This window comes from Hipposideros armiger, unplaced genomic scaffold (assembly GCF_001890085.2).
Source record: "Hipposideros armiger isolate ML-2016 unplaced genomic scaffold, ASM189008v1 scaffold_128, whole genome shotgun sequence".
Taxonomy (NCBI): Eukaryota; Metazoa; Chordata; class Mammalia; order Chiroptera; family Hipposideridae; genus Hipposideros; species Hipposideros armiger.
The window spans coordinates 3438596-3457997 of NW_017731478.1; the positions used below are offsets into that span (position 1 = coordinate 3438596).

At 46.3% G+C, this 19402-nt stretch overlaps 1 protein-coding gene and 1 long non-coding RNA gene across 5 annotated transcripts in view; one reads left to right on the forward strand and one right to left on the reverse strand.

The window, feature by feature from the left end:
* ATP2A2 (ATPase sarcoplasmic/endoplasmic reticulum Ca2+ transporting 2) overlaps positions 1-7148 on the forward strand; it is a 52318-nt gene extending 45170 nt beyond the window's left edge. For 2 of the 3 annotated variants that reach the window (XR_002124719.1, XR_002124720.1), the window contains 5 exons: positions 1269-1354; positions 1608-1741; positions 2329-2446; positions 2531-4082; positions 6328-7039. Coding sequence is in view for 1 of the 3 variants with exons in the window: in XM_019648915.1 (XP_019504460.1) it covers positions 1269-1354; positions 1608-1741; positions 2329-2446; positions 2531-2651; positions 6328-6341 (473 nt within the window). In the remaining 2 variants the exon portion in view is untranslated. Of the gene's footprint in view, positions 1-1268; positions 1355-1607; positions 1742-2328; positions 2447-2530; positions 4083-6327 lie in introns of all 3 variants that reach the window. The other variant, XM_019648915.1, reaches the window with a different exon arrangement.
* LOC109386057 (uncharacterized) lies at positions 6520-18285 on the reverse strand. Of its 2 annotated transcripts, XR_002124722.1 has the most exons (4): positions 18095-18285; positions 12059-12133; positions 11813-11927; positions 6520-7880 (listed from the first exon to the last, which is right to left on the reverse strand). It is a non-coding gene; the product is annotated as an uncharacterized LOC109386057 (long non-coding RNA). The 2 variants fall into 2 exon arrangements; XR_002124721.1 differs by lacking the exon at positions 18095-18285 and having other exon boundaries at positions 12059-13420.
* Between the last annotated feature and the right edge of the window lie 1117 nt (positions 18286-19402).

Here is a 19402-nt window from a genome sequence, read left to right on the forward strand (position 1 = left end):
TTGTTCAGCATCTTAGCTGTGGAGGGCAGTGTCACTGGCCCTCATATGTGGGATCCGAACCGGGGCCCTCTGGTGTCCCAAGCCAGCTCTTAACCAACGTGCCACTCGGCCGGCCCATGTTGTTGATTTTTAAACAAAATGTTTGTAAGCCGAAATTTTGTAAATTCATCCCTCAAAAGCACATTTTTCTTCTATCCCCATATTAGGGTAGCAAAAAATGGAGGCTGCCCTCTTGCAGTTTAATGAACTGTATGCCCACTTTACACATGTCATCTATGTAGACCTCGTCCTCCTGACTCAGGGTGCTAGTTTTTTCCCCCATTTCATAAGTTAGGAAACTGAAGCCCAAAGAGGCTAAATGACTTCCCTAGGGCCCCATAGAAAGGTGTTTTGTTTTGTTCTAACATTCACATAACTTAAAATTCAACAAGCATGCCCTGGCATAGAGGGAAGGCGCTCCGCCAGTCAGCCCCTGCAGCAGTAACAGTTTCTCACGTGCCGTTCCAGAGATAACTGGCAAACAGACTTTATGTGTGGATTTTCTCAAGTGACGGCATGCTGCACAGCCCTGTATGCTGAACCTTGTCTTTCTGTATTTCTCTCTGTTTGTTGGGCCATTTCCACTTCGGTGCATGTAGCTGCCTTGCCCATGGGCACCTGCTTTTCCGTTGTAATAGTGGGGTTAGAGGGTGTGTGCACTGGCATCTTTTAGTGGGTGCTACCACCTAGGGACATTTTCTTATTCTCAGGTCCCTGTGATCTCCACTCCCACTTGTTGCTTCTTTGTGGTAAACTTGCTGAATTCGAACCTGTAATTGGTGGGGAGCTGGTCCCAGAGTCGGCTTCGGGCATCGCTGTGTTGCTCAGTGTCCTGCACTAACTGTGCTCTAACAGCCTTTCCCCATGAAAGTTCTGCCAGGCCTTTGATGGAGCCAATGAATCAGTGGACAGCTGATAACATCATGGCTGCTGTGCGTGACTGGTGCTCCCAACAGGCGTGGCCGTAGTGTATACTGGCTGCTGATTAGATGTGGGCATGGCTAGTGGAGAGGTCCTCTTCCTCACATATCCTGGAGAACAACTTTCCTGGTTCTCTATCGCAGACCCCTCTCCTTGCAGAAACCCTCTAACTGCTTTTGCACCAGCAGCTTCAGAAAGACATGCTGTCTTTCACCTCTGTCCTGGGTTGTGGCCCACAAGGCTGCACCTGCAGTGAATGCTGCGGGCTGCAGACCCACGTGTGTCAGCGTCGTGATGTTTGTCCCCAGGTTATGTTGGCGCTGCTACCGTGGGTGCTGCTGCATGGTGGTTCATTGCTGCTGACGGCGGTCCACGAGTGTCCTTCTACCAGCTGGTATGTAGCCACCTTTCTTTGTACCTTACATGCAAAGCACTGTGAGCCCTCAAGGACAAGTCTGCCTGTCAGATAATCTTAAGGCTCCAACAATTTAGCAGTCTTATCTGAGATGACTGTGAAGGACGCGCTTCGCAGGGAAATGGGGTGGGATCTGGTGTGAGTCCGCTCTCCAGGCTTGGTGTGGAATTGGTTGTGTGGACTTAGGAAATGGACTCGGCTGATCAGGAACTTGATTGGGCTTTTGTTGCAGAGTCATTTCCTACAGTGTAAAGAGGACAACCCGGACTTTGAAGGAGTGGATTGTGCAATCTTTGAATCCCCATACCCAATGACAATGGCGCTCTCTGTTCTCGTAACCATAGAGATGTGTAACGCCCTCAACAGGTCAGTGAGTCTTCTCGGCAAGTTGGGGCGAAAGCTCCGACAGCCAGGGCGCAGTGGGATTGTGTGCCGTGGCTGGTTGAGGATCGCAGGAAAGCTCCTCCTTCCCAAAAGGAAAGAACAAGCAGCACCGGTTTTTTTAAGCTTAAGTGTCGTCATCTCCAGGAAATGGCGCGAGTGCTTAGCACCTGCATGTCCCTTCAGAGACAGTGGGGGACGAATAGGGCCGTCAGTGCCCGGTGTGCCCGTGGGGAAGGAGCGCTTTCCCTTTACACTGAGACCGCTATCCAATTAAGCCACTGACAAAAATGGAAATTTCGAAATAGCCCAAGTGTCAAGGGCAATTGAGCGGCTTTGAGCCCAATGAAATGGGATCTGCTGTGCCGAAGCCTAGATTTAAAATTGGAAGTTTGTCCTACATCTGAGCATTGTTCCTTAACTTTGCCCCAGTAGAAACTTCAGCAGAATTAGGTCAGTGGGCAATGCCAGGTTGCTGCCGCCTCACTGAAGCGTGGTTCCAAACAGTCTGTGACTTGGGACACACGCCTTTGTTGGTGGGCCTGTTTCACGTACCTGCCCTTGTTCTGCAGCTTGTCTGAAAACCAGTCCCTGCTGAGGATGCCCCCCTGGGAGAATATCTGGCTCGTGGGCTCCATCTGCCTGTCCATGTCTCTCCACTTCCTGATCCTCTACGTGGAACCCTTGCCAGTAAGCGGTGGTGGGACCCGGCTGGGCAGGGCCTGGGGCCTCTCCAGCACATCTGGGGCCTGACACAGCTTCTGTGTATTGCAGCTTATCTTCCAGATCACCCCGCTGAACTTGACCCAGTGGCTGATGGTGCTGAAAATCTCCTTGCCTGTGATTCTAATGGATGAGACACTCAAGTTTGTGGCCCGCAACTACCTGGAGCCTGGTAAAGAGTGTGTGCAGCCTGCCACCAAATCCTGCTCGCTCTCGGCATGCACCGACGGGATTTCCTGGCCCTTTGTGCTGCTCATAATGCCCCTGGTCGTCTGGGTGTATAGCACAGACACTAACTTTAGTGATATGTTCTGGTCTTGACTGACAGTTTTCCATAAAGAAGATGTTTAACTTAATCAATTAATTTTTTATTGTTTCAAGCAACTGTCTATTTCTGCTGAATTTTCACATGAACATACTGGCTGGTGAAGGCGGTTTCATACTCTAGGTTTTGTTTTGCTTTTTCTGACTCCAGTGGGGCAAGAGTTTCCTTTTTTATACACATAATTAAAGTGTCCATTGACATGTACAGAGAACTAACACTATTTTATGCAAATATTTTTTTGTAGATGAAAAAGCATGTACAGTGTTCTGTTTAATACTCATCCTTGTATAAAAAAAAAAAAAAGTTGAGCCAGCAGACATTGTCAGCAAATTAATTGGCAGCAGATTTTAGGAGATGAATGTGTGTGGTTTTTCTAAAATGAAATAGCATGTATTGTCTTTTGCATGATCATCTGGATTTAATCTGAGATCACAGTCTAATTTTTATTCATAAGCCAATTTTTCTGCACTGGGCAGAGTACTGCTACCTCAGTCAGTATTTTTTGGTTTGCCACCCCTCACCCCTCTCGGTTCACTCCCACCCCCACTCCTGGCCCCGCTCGGCTGCTTCTCCTGTAGGATTTCGATGGTTCTGTTTACATCAGTCTTAACAAGAGGTATGCCTGTTCTCGCTTGTGCAGAAAACATTGTTCCAGATTCAATCGACCGGGTTCATGTCCCCTCACATAGTTTTTAAGGTTATTTATTTAAATGTCTAGTGTATTTTACTGTAACAGACATTGTTTTGCCAACATTGCCTATTTCAGTGGCACTTCACAATCTAGTTTAAAAGAAATAAAACATTTTTAAATGGACAGAAAAATAACTGTCTTGTTTTTAACTCTTAAGTGGTTTAGCTTGAACTGTAGTGTTCAACTTTCTCAGATCTTTAGTTTTACTGTGCTCGAGGGGAAGAAGGATCCTGTTCTGCTGCCTAGGTAGCTGTAGGAATTTTATTTTTTAATGTCTAGGCACTAATTGTCACTTGTGACACATTTTCTGTGCGTTTCTGCTGGCCTGTTTTAGCCTGGTGTAGAGAACATAAGGGCAAGTGTGTGTGCGCGTGTGTGTGTGTTTTGTAAAATCTGTAAATAGCACATGACCAAATGAACATATTGTATAGAACTATTTTTATTTGAATGTGGTACTAACCACCACCATCATTACTATGATAAATGTTTGCGCATGTTCCAGATCAGTCTTACCAACAGTGTATAAGTCATTAACAGCCCTAACTGTGGTGTTTTCCTCCAATGCCTTCCAACATCCGTCAACTAACGTGAGTATTCCCTAAAGTCGACTGAAACCAAGTGACCTAGCTGTATGACACTAATGAATGCCCTTGTGTCAGGCACTGCTGTGCTCTGCGGCTGTCCCCGAGAGCAGCGGGCGCATGGCGCGTGCTACCTGGGCACACACGGGCCGGGTTAGTGCCTTGGACAGGGCCTGGGAGAAGGGCAGCTCGTTCTGATGTGGTTAGACTGACAGGTGGAGGGAGCTGGGCCCTTGCTGGTGCTGAGCTGAGGATTCACAGCGACTTGTGTGGTTCTTTTGATCTTTGTTAGCTGCAAGGACTTGTCCCAGAACGTTGGTTCATTAAAAAGCAAAAAGTTAATGAAAGCAAGTAACTGAACTAGTGAACTCAAGCATCCATAAGGATCCTCTTAAATAGGCCACGTTTTTTTCACCTTCTGGGTCACATCGTTGCAGCTAAGGCTTGTCTCTCTCCAGGGTACGTTAAACACAGTTACTAGGGCATGATTCTGCTCGGCCGGCAAACAACCAGCCCGGGCGTGAAGGAGGCCAGGCAGCAGCTTGTATTGGGTGGGCTGTGAGGCCCCGAGTGTTGTGAGGGCCCTGGTTCCTGGGCCAGCCAGCGGATGTGCTGGACATGCTGCGAGCTTGGGGGAAAGTTAACAGGCATCAAGCAGGACGAAGTGCTGCCAAGTTCAGTGGTCTGAGTATAGGAGGTGGAAGTGGAACATGGAGACTGACCAAATGCAGTCCTGAGGAAGGGCAGGGTAGTTGGCTGGGCAGAGAATGGAGGGGGTAGGTTTGGCCAGTTGTAGCATCCTGAGGTGTAAAAAGCAACAGGCCGAGTGGGTCAAATGGAAGGAGAGTGTTTTGGCTGCAAACCAAAACGATGTCTGAGTGGTGGTGGTGTGCTGTTCTGTGGAAACCAAGCTAACCAAACAGTCAACTTTTCCTGACTCAGTTCCTGGATTTAGTGGCCTTTACAAAATAAGCTGAATGGTGCGGGCTGTTGTAGGAGACACGCACAGCCCCAGGTGGCCCTGGGCTGGCCATTGCCTTGTGGTTTCTTAGCTTCAGTCCCGTCCAGCCCACAGGTGGTTTGCACCCACTTACCTCGGTCCAGACAGCTGGGAGTGGGAAGAGCCCCCGTGTCCTCTCCGCTTCAGGCTGGGCCTCTGAAAACAGCTGTGTTGCTGAGGGCACATCCCTGGGCTCAGGCCTCCGTCCTGTAGTGAGGGCGTCTTCCCAGCCCTCCCCTCAGCCTGCCATGCAGGTGTGGTCAGGCAGCTCTTGCCTAAAACACATTCCCAGGGGGCCCTCGGCCCATCCCATTAGAGGGTTTTGCTTTGTGCCACCCCAAGCTCGCCTGGCCTCTGATACAGCTTTGCCAGAAGATGGCAATCTCACGTCCCCTCCCAGGGCCACCCAGCAGCTTCTCCTGCCTCTGTACATGGCGGTGATACGTTCTGTCGGGAGAGCTGCATGAGCCTGCAGCCAGCAGAGCAACTGCCAGCCTCCCAAGGAGCTGCTCCCACATCACCCTCAACCTGGGGCCTCAGCCCCCCACCTGTCTGTGGTAGGCAGCCCTCAGCAATATGAGACCACAAGCATTAGCTCAGTGTTTGCCAAGCACCTGCCCACAGTCCAGAGCCTGCAGCGTCTGCAGGGCGAAGTCAGCCCTTGCCTTTTTAATTTAACCACCAAATTCTGTCAAAGCCACCACCCTGCAGTGAACAATGAAGGGAACCTCCAGCTTTCTATCTTGAAAGGGAATGGTGATAAGCAGCGAGGTACAGCAGTTTCCCTCTGGGACAGGGCAGGGCTGTCCCTGGGGCAGGAAGGGGAGGGGAGGGAAGGCTTGGCCTGCCTGCCCCACTGCTCACTTCTGCTTCACTCCCCTTCCCTCACCCTCTGCACTGCTAACCAGGAACTGTCCCTCCTCCTGCCCAGCTCACCCCTGTTACACCTGAAGCAATGAAGTGCCTGCCTGGTGGGACTGTCCTGGGAGCCAGAAGGTGGGGGGCTTTGCTCTGTAGCCAGATGACATGAGGAGTCTGTGTTGCCGAGCCAGTGCTTCTAGATGCTACCCTGTGTGGGCAGGGCCTCAGGGACAGTTAATCAGAAATGCTGCTCTTAAAATCTTAAAAGACCAAACTGAATATTCCCTTTCATCTGTCAATCTGTCACTATTAATCTTGGTCTTAAATAGTTATTCTAACATTTCCTCCCCATATTTCATAAAGCTGATTTCCTCTTTCTTTCCTTTTCAGCAATACTGGAGTAACCGCTTCCTAAATCATTTTGCAGAAATGTAAGGGTGTTCGGTTGCGTGCATGTGCGTTTTTAGCAACACATCTACCAGTCCTCTGCATGATTGATGTTGGGGGGAGGGGGGGAAGAAAAGTAGAAACAAGTACCCAACTCATTGTGTGTTATGTGGAGGAAATGTGTATTAATTACCATGGAGTTTTTAGCTTTTAAATCAAAATAATTACAAATGTACAATTAGCTTAATGAATCAGAAAGCCTCTACAGAGAATTTTGGTTTCTTTGCTGCAAGAATGAGGTTCTGAAACCTTATCCAAGAACTTAGAAGCCATCAGCCAAGTCTCCATATTTCTCTGTGTAAAATGTCAGAGCTTATATAAATGTACAATAGCCAATACTCAGTTGTAATGCATGCCTTCAGTTGTAAGTAGCCAGATTTCTCTACGGTGTCGTTGAAACATGCTACTTTTTAATTGGCCCTGTACAGTTTTGCTTATTTATAAATTTATTGAAAACACTACAGGTGTTATAAATGGTTAAAATGTAGGCCTCCAGTTCATAACTTCAGTTATTTTTTGAGTGTGCAAACAGCTATTTTGCACTGTATTAAATGTAACTTATTTAATGAAATCAGAAGCAGTAGACAGATATTGGTGCAATACAATATTGTGATGCATTTATCTTAATAAAATGCTAAACGTCAATTTATCACAACGCATGTTTGACTTTAGACTGTAAATAGAGATCAGTTGTTTTATTTCTGTGCTGGTAACAAGCATTGCACAGACAATGGTTTCAGGTAAATAAATCTATTCTACGATAAGTTCACAGTGTGCTTGCTGTTGACTGTTCTCCTATGGGAGGGACGGATGATGTGCACAGAGGGCCACCAGCCCTGCACCCCGAGCAGTTTGCCCTCGTGTGAATGAAAGGAACGGGAAGTTCTTGGACTTTCTGGGTAGGAAAGCAGAGTGGTAAAAGGTCTGCTCATGTGACACAAGATTTATAAAAATTTCTGTCCTGGCTCCACTGTCTCCCCTCAAGTATAGGGAAAGCTGAGTGTCGTCAGTGTAGTTTTCAGAGATAATTAGCATGATAAAAAGTCAGCAGCTTGGAGATGTAGCAATGGAGAGATGCTTCTAAAACTGTTCAGATACAGAACGTACAATTCCACAGTTATAGATACAGAGAAAAACTGAAGCAGGTCCTGGGATTCATTCATTTTATGGTTAGTGCTTATCTGCCAGGGGTGGGTTTGAGTGGGGTGTTTCTCTTTTCCAAATTCCCTAAGCTGATTCTTTTATCATTTAAAACAATCAGTGGTGCAAGGATAGCTGGATGATTGTATAAGTTGATTCTGTAAACCTAACAAACCTAAACCCCTTGACTCTACAGATACAGAAAAAACAAAACTGAATATCCTTAACTCCCGTTTTATAACCTGATGACACACAATCCAGCAGTACTGAAACACCAGATTTACACTCACCGTCTACTCCTGCCCACTCCTATCACCGCTGCGGGGAGTTGTGGCCATCAAACGAGAGGAAAATGCCTACGAGTAAACAAAACAGCCAGGGTCATACTGGGTCCATGGGAACATCGCATTCTTAGGAAAGTTTAATAATTTGGGGGGAACCAACATCTTAATGGAAAGGATATATAATTCATATGTTAATGATAATATGAAAATACCAACAGGCATTTTAATCAAACAGAAAGGTGGCATTTCAGCTTAGCAGGGAAAAGTTGGGTTAAAAAAAACACAGCTGTATCCCTTATGTCCCATCAATTGCAAATAGATCAAAAGATTTGAAAAAAAAAATGGCTAAATGATATAAACAAGAAAACTTGACTGGCTTACAAATATGAAAAGATGATCAAGTTAAAATCAGTGAGATACCATTTCATGCTCATCAACTGACAAGTCTTCTAATACCAGGGATGTGGAGAACAGGCCATCCTTAGAGTGCGGGACAGCTGGCTGTCATCTAGGAAGTTCAGGGTGCTCTGAACATACAACCCAGCAGGTCCACTCCTAGACCTACTTCAGACAATTCCTCACACCGTGATAAGACGTTTATTAAAGATGGGAAACAACCTAAATGACCAACAGCAGCAGCAGGATAATGGTTAAGCACATTTGAGGCGGTATTGAAATCACTCTCTGCAGCAATAAAAATGAATAAATAAACTGCAGGTATCAACAGAAACATTTCCCTGCACAGTGAAACCAAATATATGAAGTTCAAAGTGTGCAAGGCAGTACCACGTAATAGTCTAACCTGCCCATGGGCCATTTTCCATCTGTGCTAAGGTGCATGCCCTAGAGGGTAAATCAATGCACAGCTTCCTTAATGAGAAAGTGTTGCTCACAAAAAACATGTCAGCTAAACTCAGCCAAAGGTGGATTTACAGTTGGGTGCAAACTCCTCGCCTCCCAGGAGACTAGGATCAAATAGCTCGGTGACAAGAGTTCAAAGACACCAGGCACAAGGGAGATGAGTGGATACAGTGGTTAGTTCTAGGAGGGAGGGTGGGCTGGGCTCTATCAGTCATGCTTGGGAGTTTAGGTGTTCCTTATGCCTGTTTGTGTGTCAGATTTTTTTAAAAGCAACCCGTAGAAGTGCTTAGAGAAAACATGGAAAACGAAAAGCATGACACAAAATCCTGGAAGAAGAGTGATAACGACTAAAAATCCCAGAGTAGAATACACCTCCCTAGAATTGGGAAAATAGATTTGCTTCACATATGATTGGCAAAGATCAAAGCTTGTCACTGATCTCTCCCTTTGCAGCCGGTGTTAGGAAACAGGTCCTGATGCTGATGGCAAGAATATAAATTGGCCTGACCTCTGGAGGGCAGTTTGACAATATCTGAGATTTGAAACATCCATACCCTTTGAATCAAGCACTTCACTTTGGTGACATTCTCACACATCTTCACAAAAACAAAAATGATGGTGCTGCACTGTTGAAACAAAAGGTTGGGAATAACCTAGATGCCCATCAATAGGCAGGATGTTGAGTAAGCTAAACATTAATACCACGGCACATTATGCAGCCTTGAAAAAAAACACAAGGTGGCTCCCTGAACCAGCAGGAACGATTGTCCAATCTATGCTGTCTGCCCAATAAAATATTCAAGTGCTGAGCAGTGTATATAGTGTTTTCATCCATTTTTTTTAAAAAGGGAGGGTTAAGTTGCCAATAATGGTGGTTGCTGAGAATAACTGGAAATGCGATGCAGATGGTAGGATCCAGGTTTCTCACATTGGAGGTGGGAGGTTACAAATAAGCAGGACAAGGCGGCTAGAACGATCCATGTGGTAATGAATTTCAGTTGGAGACACCAGGATGAACTGTTTGGCTGAATATCAATCCAGACAGTTCCGTGCACGACTATGTCTAGTTCCAGGTCTATACACATAGATTTCCTTGTACTGTCACCTGAGGGCTGAGAAGCCCGGGCCCTCCAGCAGCGATGAGCACACTTTACTCCCAGTTAGAAAGGTGCTAGCTTTCTAACACCACTCTTCAGTAAAGAGAATCAAGTGTCCTTGGATAAATGGCTGATTCTGGGGCTGGGGCAGAAAACGTTAGAGCATGTGCCTGAAGACACTCGCACCAGAAAAGAAGGATGTGCTCAAAACAAAAACAGCGGTAAGGGGGTTGTGTCCAAGGGGCACAGGAGCCAGCTGAAAAAGCTCTGAGTGTTGATGCTGGAACAGTCCGGGAAATTGCAGAATAGCCTCAAATCCACACGGATATAAATAAATGGGAGAAAGGAGAAACCTCCCACACAGACACTCTGCCCTCGAGGTGACGCCTACTTCTGTCCCTTGCATGTGGGCTGTGGATAGTGACCCTTACACATCACGTGCACTGTGGACCAGGGGGGAAGCAACCCCCAGTGGAGAAAGCGGACAGACGCCACCCCAGCCAGTGATGTCATCTGGAGAGCAAGTACCCTCGACGAAGGGAGAAGAATGACATTTTACCTGTGGGCTTTCTCCCCAAAACATACGACCGCGGAGCCATATAATCAAAGGGAAAACATCTGACAAATTTGAAAAGACATTCTGCAAAACACCTGACTGGTCCTCCTTAAAACTGTCAGTCATCAAAAACAAGGCCAGGAAGCGCCTAATGATACGTGAAGACACGTAATACGGTCTACTAGATGGGATCCTGGAAAAGAAAGAGGCAAAAACTAAGGAAATCTGGCTTTATCTAATAATGGATAAACATGGATCCATAATAATGTATGAGTATTGTGACAAATGTACCATATTGTTGTAAAATGTTAATAGGAAGAAACTGGGCCTGGGGCATATGGGAACCTTCTGTGCTATCCACTCAATTTTTCCGTAAGTCTAAAAATATTCTAAAATAAAAGGTTTATTTTAAAATGCTTGGATAAATATTTTTTAAAATCCTCCTATAAGCATCAAAGAACTACAAGATAGTACAGAATTTCCAGGCCAAAATCTAAGAGAAAGCAAGAGAGAGAATCAGAACTTCCAAGGTCACTTTTCTCCTCGTGGTATCTACCTACCCAAATAAACGAAGCTGTGAAAACAAGGTTTTGAGAGCTCAGGGAGTGAACAGGGCAAAATCAAAATCCAGGGCCCACCCAAGGTGGGACGTCTCCTAGGACACTAAGCTGTGGCCCCGCAGTGCTAACACTAGGGAAGAGCAAACCAGAAGTACACAGGAAGCTCCCTCCCCCAAACGCAAAAGGCGCTGGGCAGCATGGTCGTGGTGCTGCTCAGCAGAACCAGGAGAACGTGCCGTTGAGAGAGAGACCACATGAACACTGGCGACCGAGGATCTGCAGCCCCATGTCCAGCCTTGGGGTGGTCTGTGAAACCTCAGGGCGAGTTGTAAGTCACCGGCAGTACCCCTAAGCACCAGGCAGAAATAAACATCAGTCCTCTCTAGAGGAAGGTGCCTTCATTTTATGTCTTGGGAGAGCCACACAATTATTTTTGAAAGCAGCACACAGTAAAAGATAACCAAGTACACAAGAAAACGAGGCACCGTGAGTGAGAGCCCCCAGAAATAGACACTGATAACCAAGTACACAAGAAAACGAGGCACCGTGAGTGAGAGCCCCCAGAAATAGACACTATAGGTCCACCCAGACTTCCATATTGGAAGCATTAGATATAGATCATAAAACATCCATGCTTCCAGTAGTCCCCCCTTATCCTTGGAGGGGGGGGGGACTTAGGGAGAAAAAGGAACTGGAAAATATGAAAGAAAGGTTAAAATACTTTGAAAATAGACTGAGAAAGGTATTATTTGAAGAGAGAATGGCTGAGAATTTTCCATAACTGATAAAAGCAATCCACAGATGCAAGAATCCCAACAAATCACAAACTGGAAAAATAAAAATCCAACCTTAGACATATAGTGAACTGCAGAAAACCAAAGGCAAAGAGAAAATCTTAAAAGCAGCAGAAGGGGGGAAAAAAGGCATTACCTTTAAAAGAGTGAGAGGCCGCTGGTGACTTCACCACAGTAAGTGGAGGCCAGAAAACAGGGGGAAAACAGCTTCACATACAGAAAGACATCACTGGCAATCTAGAATTCTAAACCTGGAGAAAATATACAATAAAGAATCAAGGTAAAATAAAGATATTTTCAGACAAGTAAAAACAGCTCTTCGCCGGCAGACTCAGGCTAAGGGAAATTCTAGAAGGGGACAGGAGCAAACAGCCTGAGTTACCTGGGGGCCTGTGGCACGCAGGAACACAGGGAAGGTGCCGGTTGGCTTCAGCGGGAGACACGCTGGCAGGTGTGACTGTCATAGGGTAACCACGAAAAGACAGAACCAGAGGTGAGACTAACAAATCAACAGAAAGAAAAAAAAAGAAACTGAAACAGAACAAAAGGAAAGGACGCAAGAAGATGGCAGCGCCAACCCCAAATACAACCAATAACATTATCAGAATATACTGTGTTATTCTGTTGTGATTGCAGTGTGACCCAGATGTCCCCGTTTGGAAAAGCAGTCTGTGCTTCTCATGTGATTCCCTGCAGCAGGAAGAGACACACATGCCCAGCGGTCAGGTAGGAAGCCGTTGGGGAAGTTGAAATTGTTTTTTTTTCCATCAAAATTAGTAGCAGTTATAAAATATAGTTTGTAAGTTTGGAAACTACTCAAAATGCCTTGATTCAGGACTAAAATGTACAAAGTTTAACTTTTATATCTCTTTGACATTTATAAATCATGACATGTTAGGAAAGATTTTAGTGAATAACAGTTTACGTGTTAAATAAACTGACAAACTATGCGAGTACAAAAAGAGGTGGTATATACACACAGATTTATGCAATTTCAGATTATCTCTGGAAACATACACAAGAAACTGGTAAGTGTGGTTGCATCTGGCGAGGAAATTGGGAGAAGACAGGCAGGATGGGGAAATTTCACCTTTTGAAAATTGTGAATCTAGCTTAAAATATATATTAGACCATCTGAAAGTAACAATTTTATAGAAGTACAAGGAGTTAAGAATAGCCAAAACACTGTTTAAAAAAATCATGGGGTTTTGCTCTTCCAAATATTTTTATAAAGCTACAGTAATGAAGACAGTGCAGTGTGGGTCCTGGGACAGAAAAACTGACCAGCGGTCCGAAAGAGACAGCTCAGACACTGAGGCGCTCATCTAGCAACACCTGACTTGTGACCCAGCTGGTGTTAAGCTCAGAGGGAAAAGCCAGAAAATGTTTTAATAACTGGCGGTTCTGCATGTTTAAACACAAATGAAAAAAAAAATTAATAAAATTGGATCCATCCCTATCTCACATCATACATATTTGGAGAATATCTTTTAAACTTGAGATAAAGATTAGAAAATACAGCCATAAAGAAAAAGATTGATAAATTCGACTACATTAAAATTAAGACCCTCTGTTAATCAAAAGATACTATAAAGGGAATGAAAGGGCAAGCCACAAACTGGAAGAAGAAATTTGCAACTCACACTCTGAATTATATCTAGAATATATATAAAGAACTTCTGTGAATTAATAAGGTAAATACACCAATAAAGAAGTGGACAAAAGGGCCGGCCGAGTGGCTAGTTGGTTAAGAGCTCGCTCAAGTGTGTGAGCTCAGCAACAGCAGTTCAAGTCCCAGCCTGAGCTGAGCTGCCACTGAGCTGCCAACAGGTGGCAGGATGGCTCAGCAAAAAAAAAAATTTAAAAAATAAAAAAGTGGACGAAAAAAAGGAATTTCACAGAAAAGGAAGCACAAATAGCTCCTAAACATATGAAATGATGTTCAATCTTGTTAAAAAATAGAAAAATGTAAATTAAAATCACTCTCATCTCACATACCCTGTGGAGAAAATTAAGGTTTGATAACATCAGATGCTGGTGAAGAAGGAACAAAGAACTGCAGATGTACGTACAAGTTTGCACAACTTCTTTGCAAAACATTTTGGTGTAATACCTGGTAAAACTGGGCACGCACATACCCTACACCCATCAATTCCACCTCTGAAATTGTGTGTTTATGCATCCTAGGAGGCGCATACAGAAACATATATAGCAGCAATGTTTGAAACAAAAAAGCAAAAACAACTCAAGTGTCCATCAGTGGCAGAATTAATAAGATGGGAGTGTTATAGCCGTACAGTGGAATATTATACAGCAAAGAAATGAATGGAGTATCCTACAGAATGCCCCATTGTCAAGATCAAAAACAAGTCAAGTCTGAGAAACTTGTCACAATCAAGAGGGGCCTAAGGAAACATGATGACTAATGTATTATCTTTGGGATCCTGAGACAGAAAGGCCAGCAGGTAAAAACTAAGGAAATCTGAATAAACTATGGGCTTTTATTAATAACGTGTCAATCTTGGTTCATCCATTGTAATATATTATACCACACTACTGTACTGCATGCAGGGTACATGGGAGCTCTGTGTTATCCACTCAATTTTTCTATAAATTTAAAACTGCTCTAAAAATAATAATGCTCTATTATTTAAAAATGAACGAGTTATAGCGGCATTAATATGGGTCAATTTTTAAAATGATGTTAAGCAAAATATATCACGAAAAGTACAGACAACATGACTTCACTTGCATTAAGTTCAAGAACAAGCAAATAAATGTGTTTAGGATAAAAACATGGTAAAACTGAAACAGTAACAGTATTATTTTACAGGTGAGAAAAATGAGCTCACCATTTGCCCAAGGTTCACAGAACTTCCAGGGTCAGAAAATAAAGGAAGTATAAAAACAAAATTCAGAATGGGGGTACCTCTGGCAAGGTTTGGGGGAGGCGGGTGGGAGGAGAGTTAATGGGATGTGGTCGGGTCTGAGCACACAGCGGGCTTCTGGGGTTGTGGGAATGTTCTATTTCTTGTCCTGGGTGGGGCGCACACGTGTTTTTTATCTGTGATTCTTGAAACACTACAGGCCCATGCAGGACTAGGCCTGGCACTGAGGGGGCTCCAGGCGAATATGCTGATTCAGGGCCAAAGGGAGCCCAGCCCATGGACCAGAGAGCAGGGCTTGTGCCTACAAGGACAGAGTCCAAACGGACCGGGTTTAGCTCTGGGGGCCACTCCCCGCCCACACACCCCAGCCCAGGGCTTAGTGCTGCCGTCCTTCTCACATATCTTCCCATACCTGACAACAAGAAAAGGGGACCCGACTCTGAGTTCTTTTCCAAAGGAACATGGAGGCACAAACAAGCTAAGGAAGCTGCTCAGGGCCACACAGCCAAGTGACAGGCCATCGACCTGAGGCTCCAACTGGTGGTGGAGGGAGGCCCTCCCTCTGAGAGGCACAGCCCTTCTAGTAGGGAGAGCGGGGTTCCTCCAGGGGGGTCCCTGAAGGGGACTCAGGGAGGACACAAGTAGCCAGCAACCATGCCCCCCATAAACACAGACAACCCTCATTCAGCACACAGCTGTCCTCAGCCCTAAAGCAGGGGACATCTGATCTCAGGCCAGGAAACAGTCCCCAACCCAGAGCCAGCAAGGGCTGTCCTACGCGGGCAGGGGCCCCAAATCCCAAAGGTCCTAGAGGTGAAGGCGGAAGCCTTGGCAGACCTCACCACAACCTGCCGGGGGAAGTGAAGTGGGGGTTCAAAGGTGGGGGAGCTCCTGGTTTGCCCCTGACCTGAAGCCAATGGAGAACTGGCTCCCTGGGCGGGCAGGCAGGGCAGCTGAGGGAGGCCGCAGGGCCCTCCTGCGCTGCCGGATTCACTGCAGAGGAGACCAGCTAGCTGCAGTTCCGAAAAGGCTCATTATAACCATTCCCTCTGAAATCCGCCTCCTGGGAATTTACCCAAAGAAGGAAAAACTGTGAGCACAAAGGTCACCAGAGGGTTGTTTATAAAGAGACAGACAGAGGAAGATTTAAGTGGCCAGCTAGAGCTGCTCCGTCACGGTGCTGCCCGTGCCAGACGGTCTGACAGCCTTTAAATCCAGCAGGCCCGAGGACCAACCGCAGACGGACAGCGAGGTGTGCTGAGGGCAGCCGTTTTCCCTTTCACAGACTACAAAATTGGGTGGAGATCACAGTTAAGAACATACTAAACTCCAGGGGGAGAAACCCTGGACAGATGAAAAGAGCCAGCGTGCCCATGACTCAGTCTGCTCGCCTATCAAGTGGGGCTAACCACCCAGGCTTCGGGGGGGCGAGGCTAGGAGGTGATCACACAAGCAAAGGGCTTGCCTCGTGGCCTGGCCTAGGTGAGTGCTCACGGAAATCAAAATGATGGCAGTATTTATCACATCTAAGACAGGGAAAAAAAAAAAAACAAGCACGCTGATGACACTGGTGCTGGCGAGGCTGTGGGAAACAAGCACTCCCATCTATTATTGTTGGAGAGCAATCTCATAGCATCCATCAAAGCCTTAGATGCACAGACGCCAGGCCCCAGAAATGTCCCTACAAGGCGCTTGCCCTTGGCATGAACATACGTCCATTACAGTGCAGGCTGGAATGACTTACATACAAAACTGGACACAAGTGCCCATCAGTAGCAGACAGGTTACAGAAACTGTGCCATCCACAGAAGGGGGCTCTGTGAAACTGTCAAAACAAACGGAGACCACAGTGACGCCGCTGGAGGCATCTGTGTACAGCAGGACCACTGTAATGTAACTTACACACACGGATCAGTATTCAAAAGCTCAAAGCCATTTTTCTAAAGGTGGTACGAGAAGCTTATTTTGCAGACATGGATTCAGTAGAGATTGGGAAGTAGACATGTTTTTAAATTTATATTATAACTTTCTCTCTGAATTTTTTAAACCACGTATTCATTTTGTTAAGGAAAAAAAAACCACAGGCCCCAAATGGCATTACTCATGCTAAAAGCCTTCGATACCAACCCTAGATTTAATACCCGATCTAACTACAGTTTGAACGTCTTCCAAGAACAATCTTAACCGGCCTGGAATCTGTCACCTGATCTGTCACCCGAGCCCCTCTGCATCCCCCATAGAAGAGACAATCTGCATGATGAAAACCCTTCCCCTTCTCTTCCTCTGAAGAAGATGTCCTGGCCCCAAAAAACAATCCTTTCTTTTGTCAGTAGCTCGCTTACCGCGCCTTTCTTCCTATAAAAACCTTCCATTTTGTTCAGGGCATCCTTCTAGTTGCTAGATGGGACGCTGCCCAATTCATGAATTGCTTAATAAAGCCAATTAGATCTTCAAATTTACTCGGGTGAATTTTTTCATATATATATAACATGTATAACATATATTATAAATACATGTATATATACCATGTTTACATAACATGTATATTATAAATACATGTGTCAACAGGGTATGTGGATGGTAGGATATAGGCCATTTCATTTTTTTTGTATATAACAAAATTTACCATCATAATCATTTTTAAGTGCACTGAGTTCAATGTCATTAAGTATATTCACATTGTTGTGCCACCACCATCACCAGAAACCTTTTCAACATTCCAAAGGGAAACTGACCCCCTTAAACACTAACTCCCCATTTATTCCCCCTCCTGCCAGCCCGATACTCTCTCTTTGAATTTGAGTCCTCTAGGGATCTCATATAAGTGGAATCATACAGTGTGACTGGCTTATTCCATTTAGCCTGATGTCCTCAAGGTTCATCCATGTTGTAGCGTGTGTCAGGGTTTCCTTCCTTTTTAAAGGCTGAATCACATTTCACTGTATGGATATGTTGCATCTTGTTTATCCAGTCATCTAACAATGGACACTGAGTTGTTTCCACCTTTTGGCTGTTATGGATAATGCTGCTATGAACATGAGTGTGCAAATATCTGAAGACCCCGCTTCAACTCCTTTGGGTGTGCACCCAGCAGGGCAACTGCTATATCATATGGCTATTGTTTAAATGTTTGAAGAACTGCCAGACTGTTTTCCACAGCGGCCCTATCACTTTACATTCCCACCAGCAATGCACGAGGGGAACTCGATTTTTAAATTGTTTTCTTTTAATAGCTGCTAAGGAGACTGACTTGTGGGCTTCTGGCTTCTTCTTGGTGTTGCTGGTACTGTGTGGTTTATGATACATGACCCGTTCTATGCTGGCAGCAACCAGCATCTTCCACAGCAACCTGGGAAATCCCCACGCTCCCTGGCACCGACTGCTGGCAGCCCAGGTGCAGCTGGGGCAGGTCAGAAGACAGAAGCCTGCCCTTTGCACCTTAAGAGGGGAGGCGGTGGCTGGTGCCCCTCCCGCTGCCCTGGGGCAGGAAGGCTCATGAGGAAAGTGGAAAACCTTACTAGGGCACTTACCTCAACGGGCCCTCCCAGTGCCAGAGATTCCTGGCGGGCCTGGCTGTGACTGCTGTCCCCAGAGCCTGCAGTGAGGTACTTGTCGGGTCGAGAATCTGGTCCTGTGCAGCAGGCAGTGCCCAAGGCTGTGAGGCTGGCCGAGCAGGCCTCAGCATGGGCTCAAGTCCTGGGCATGGGAGTTGTTCCCACCCACAGGCAGCCCCCCAAGACCCTTTGAGGTCAGGCTGCAGCTTCCAGGGCCCTCAAACCTACCCCCCCCCCCGTCAGGTTTCTCAGTATTTGGGTCTGGGAACAGCTGCATGGGAAAAGGAAAAGGGGTGGGAGTGATAACAGATGCAGGCTCCTGGGCCCAGGTCCTGGACTTGGATTCAGGTTTGGTGCTAATTTTGGGAATCTGCACCATTGAGAAGCATGCTCAGGTTTGAAAAGTAGATTTGGGCAACAGCTGGCCTCATCATCTGAGGAAGAATTCAGAGGCAGGGGTCTGAGGCTGGCAGGAAAGCTCCTGACATCAGCCCTGGAGGAGCCACCTCGGCCAGGTCCCTGGCATACAACAGGGGTTCAGAATCCGAGTATGAAATCCCAAGCGGAGGGCAAGGAGCACCCTTCCTGAGGATCCTGCCTCCCTGCTCAGCTGAGGGACTTCCAGAAGAAAAAGGACAAGGCTTCTAGTGATAGCACCAGTCCCCAACCCCCCAGGTAAGGATGGGCAGTCTGGCATTTACCCTGATGATGGCGATGGCATTCACAGTGGCTTCATGCTCAACTCCTCACGGCTTATTCAGTCCCCAGAGCAGAGGCAGATGGATGCGCCCAGGCCAGACACTACCGGCCCCAGGCCTGCAGCACCGGCAGTGGGAGAGCTGGGGGAGCCCAGTTGGCCTCTGGTTGCAAACCTGTGCTACAACTTTTTTGGTGGGTGGGGATGGAGGAGGGGGTGGGGGGTGATGATGGGAATCAGTTAAAACATCCCCACACTGGCTGTGCAAAACTCCACACACCAGGAGGTAGCTGCAGTGACTACAGGCCATCCCATCAGGCTGATTGGTCTCCTGGCAGGTGGCTCAGTGGGGCAGCCAGAGCTGGGTGGCCTGATTCTGTTGCTGCTTCCGGGGGGGGGCTCCCCACCCTCATGAGGTTTTTGTTTATGAGAACAAGTGACAATGGCAATACCAGGTGAGATCTTCAGCATGTTCCGAGTCAAACGCCTCTCATTCTTTGTAGACCAAGAGTGTTTTTAAGTCTATGTCAGGTGCTCTAAAAATGGAGCTTCGGCTGCTTCTTCCTAGTTGTCACCTGGAGCCTGTC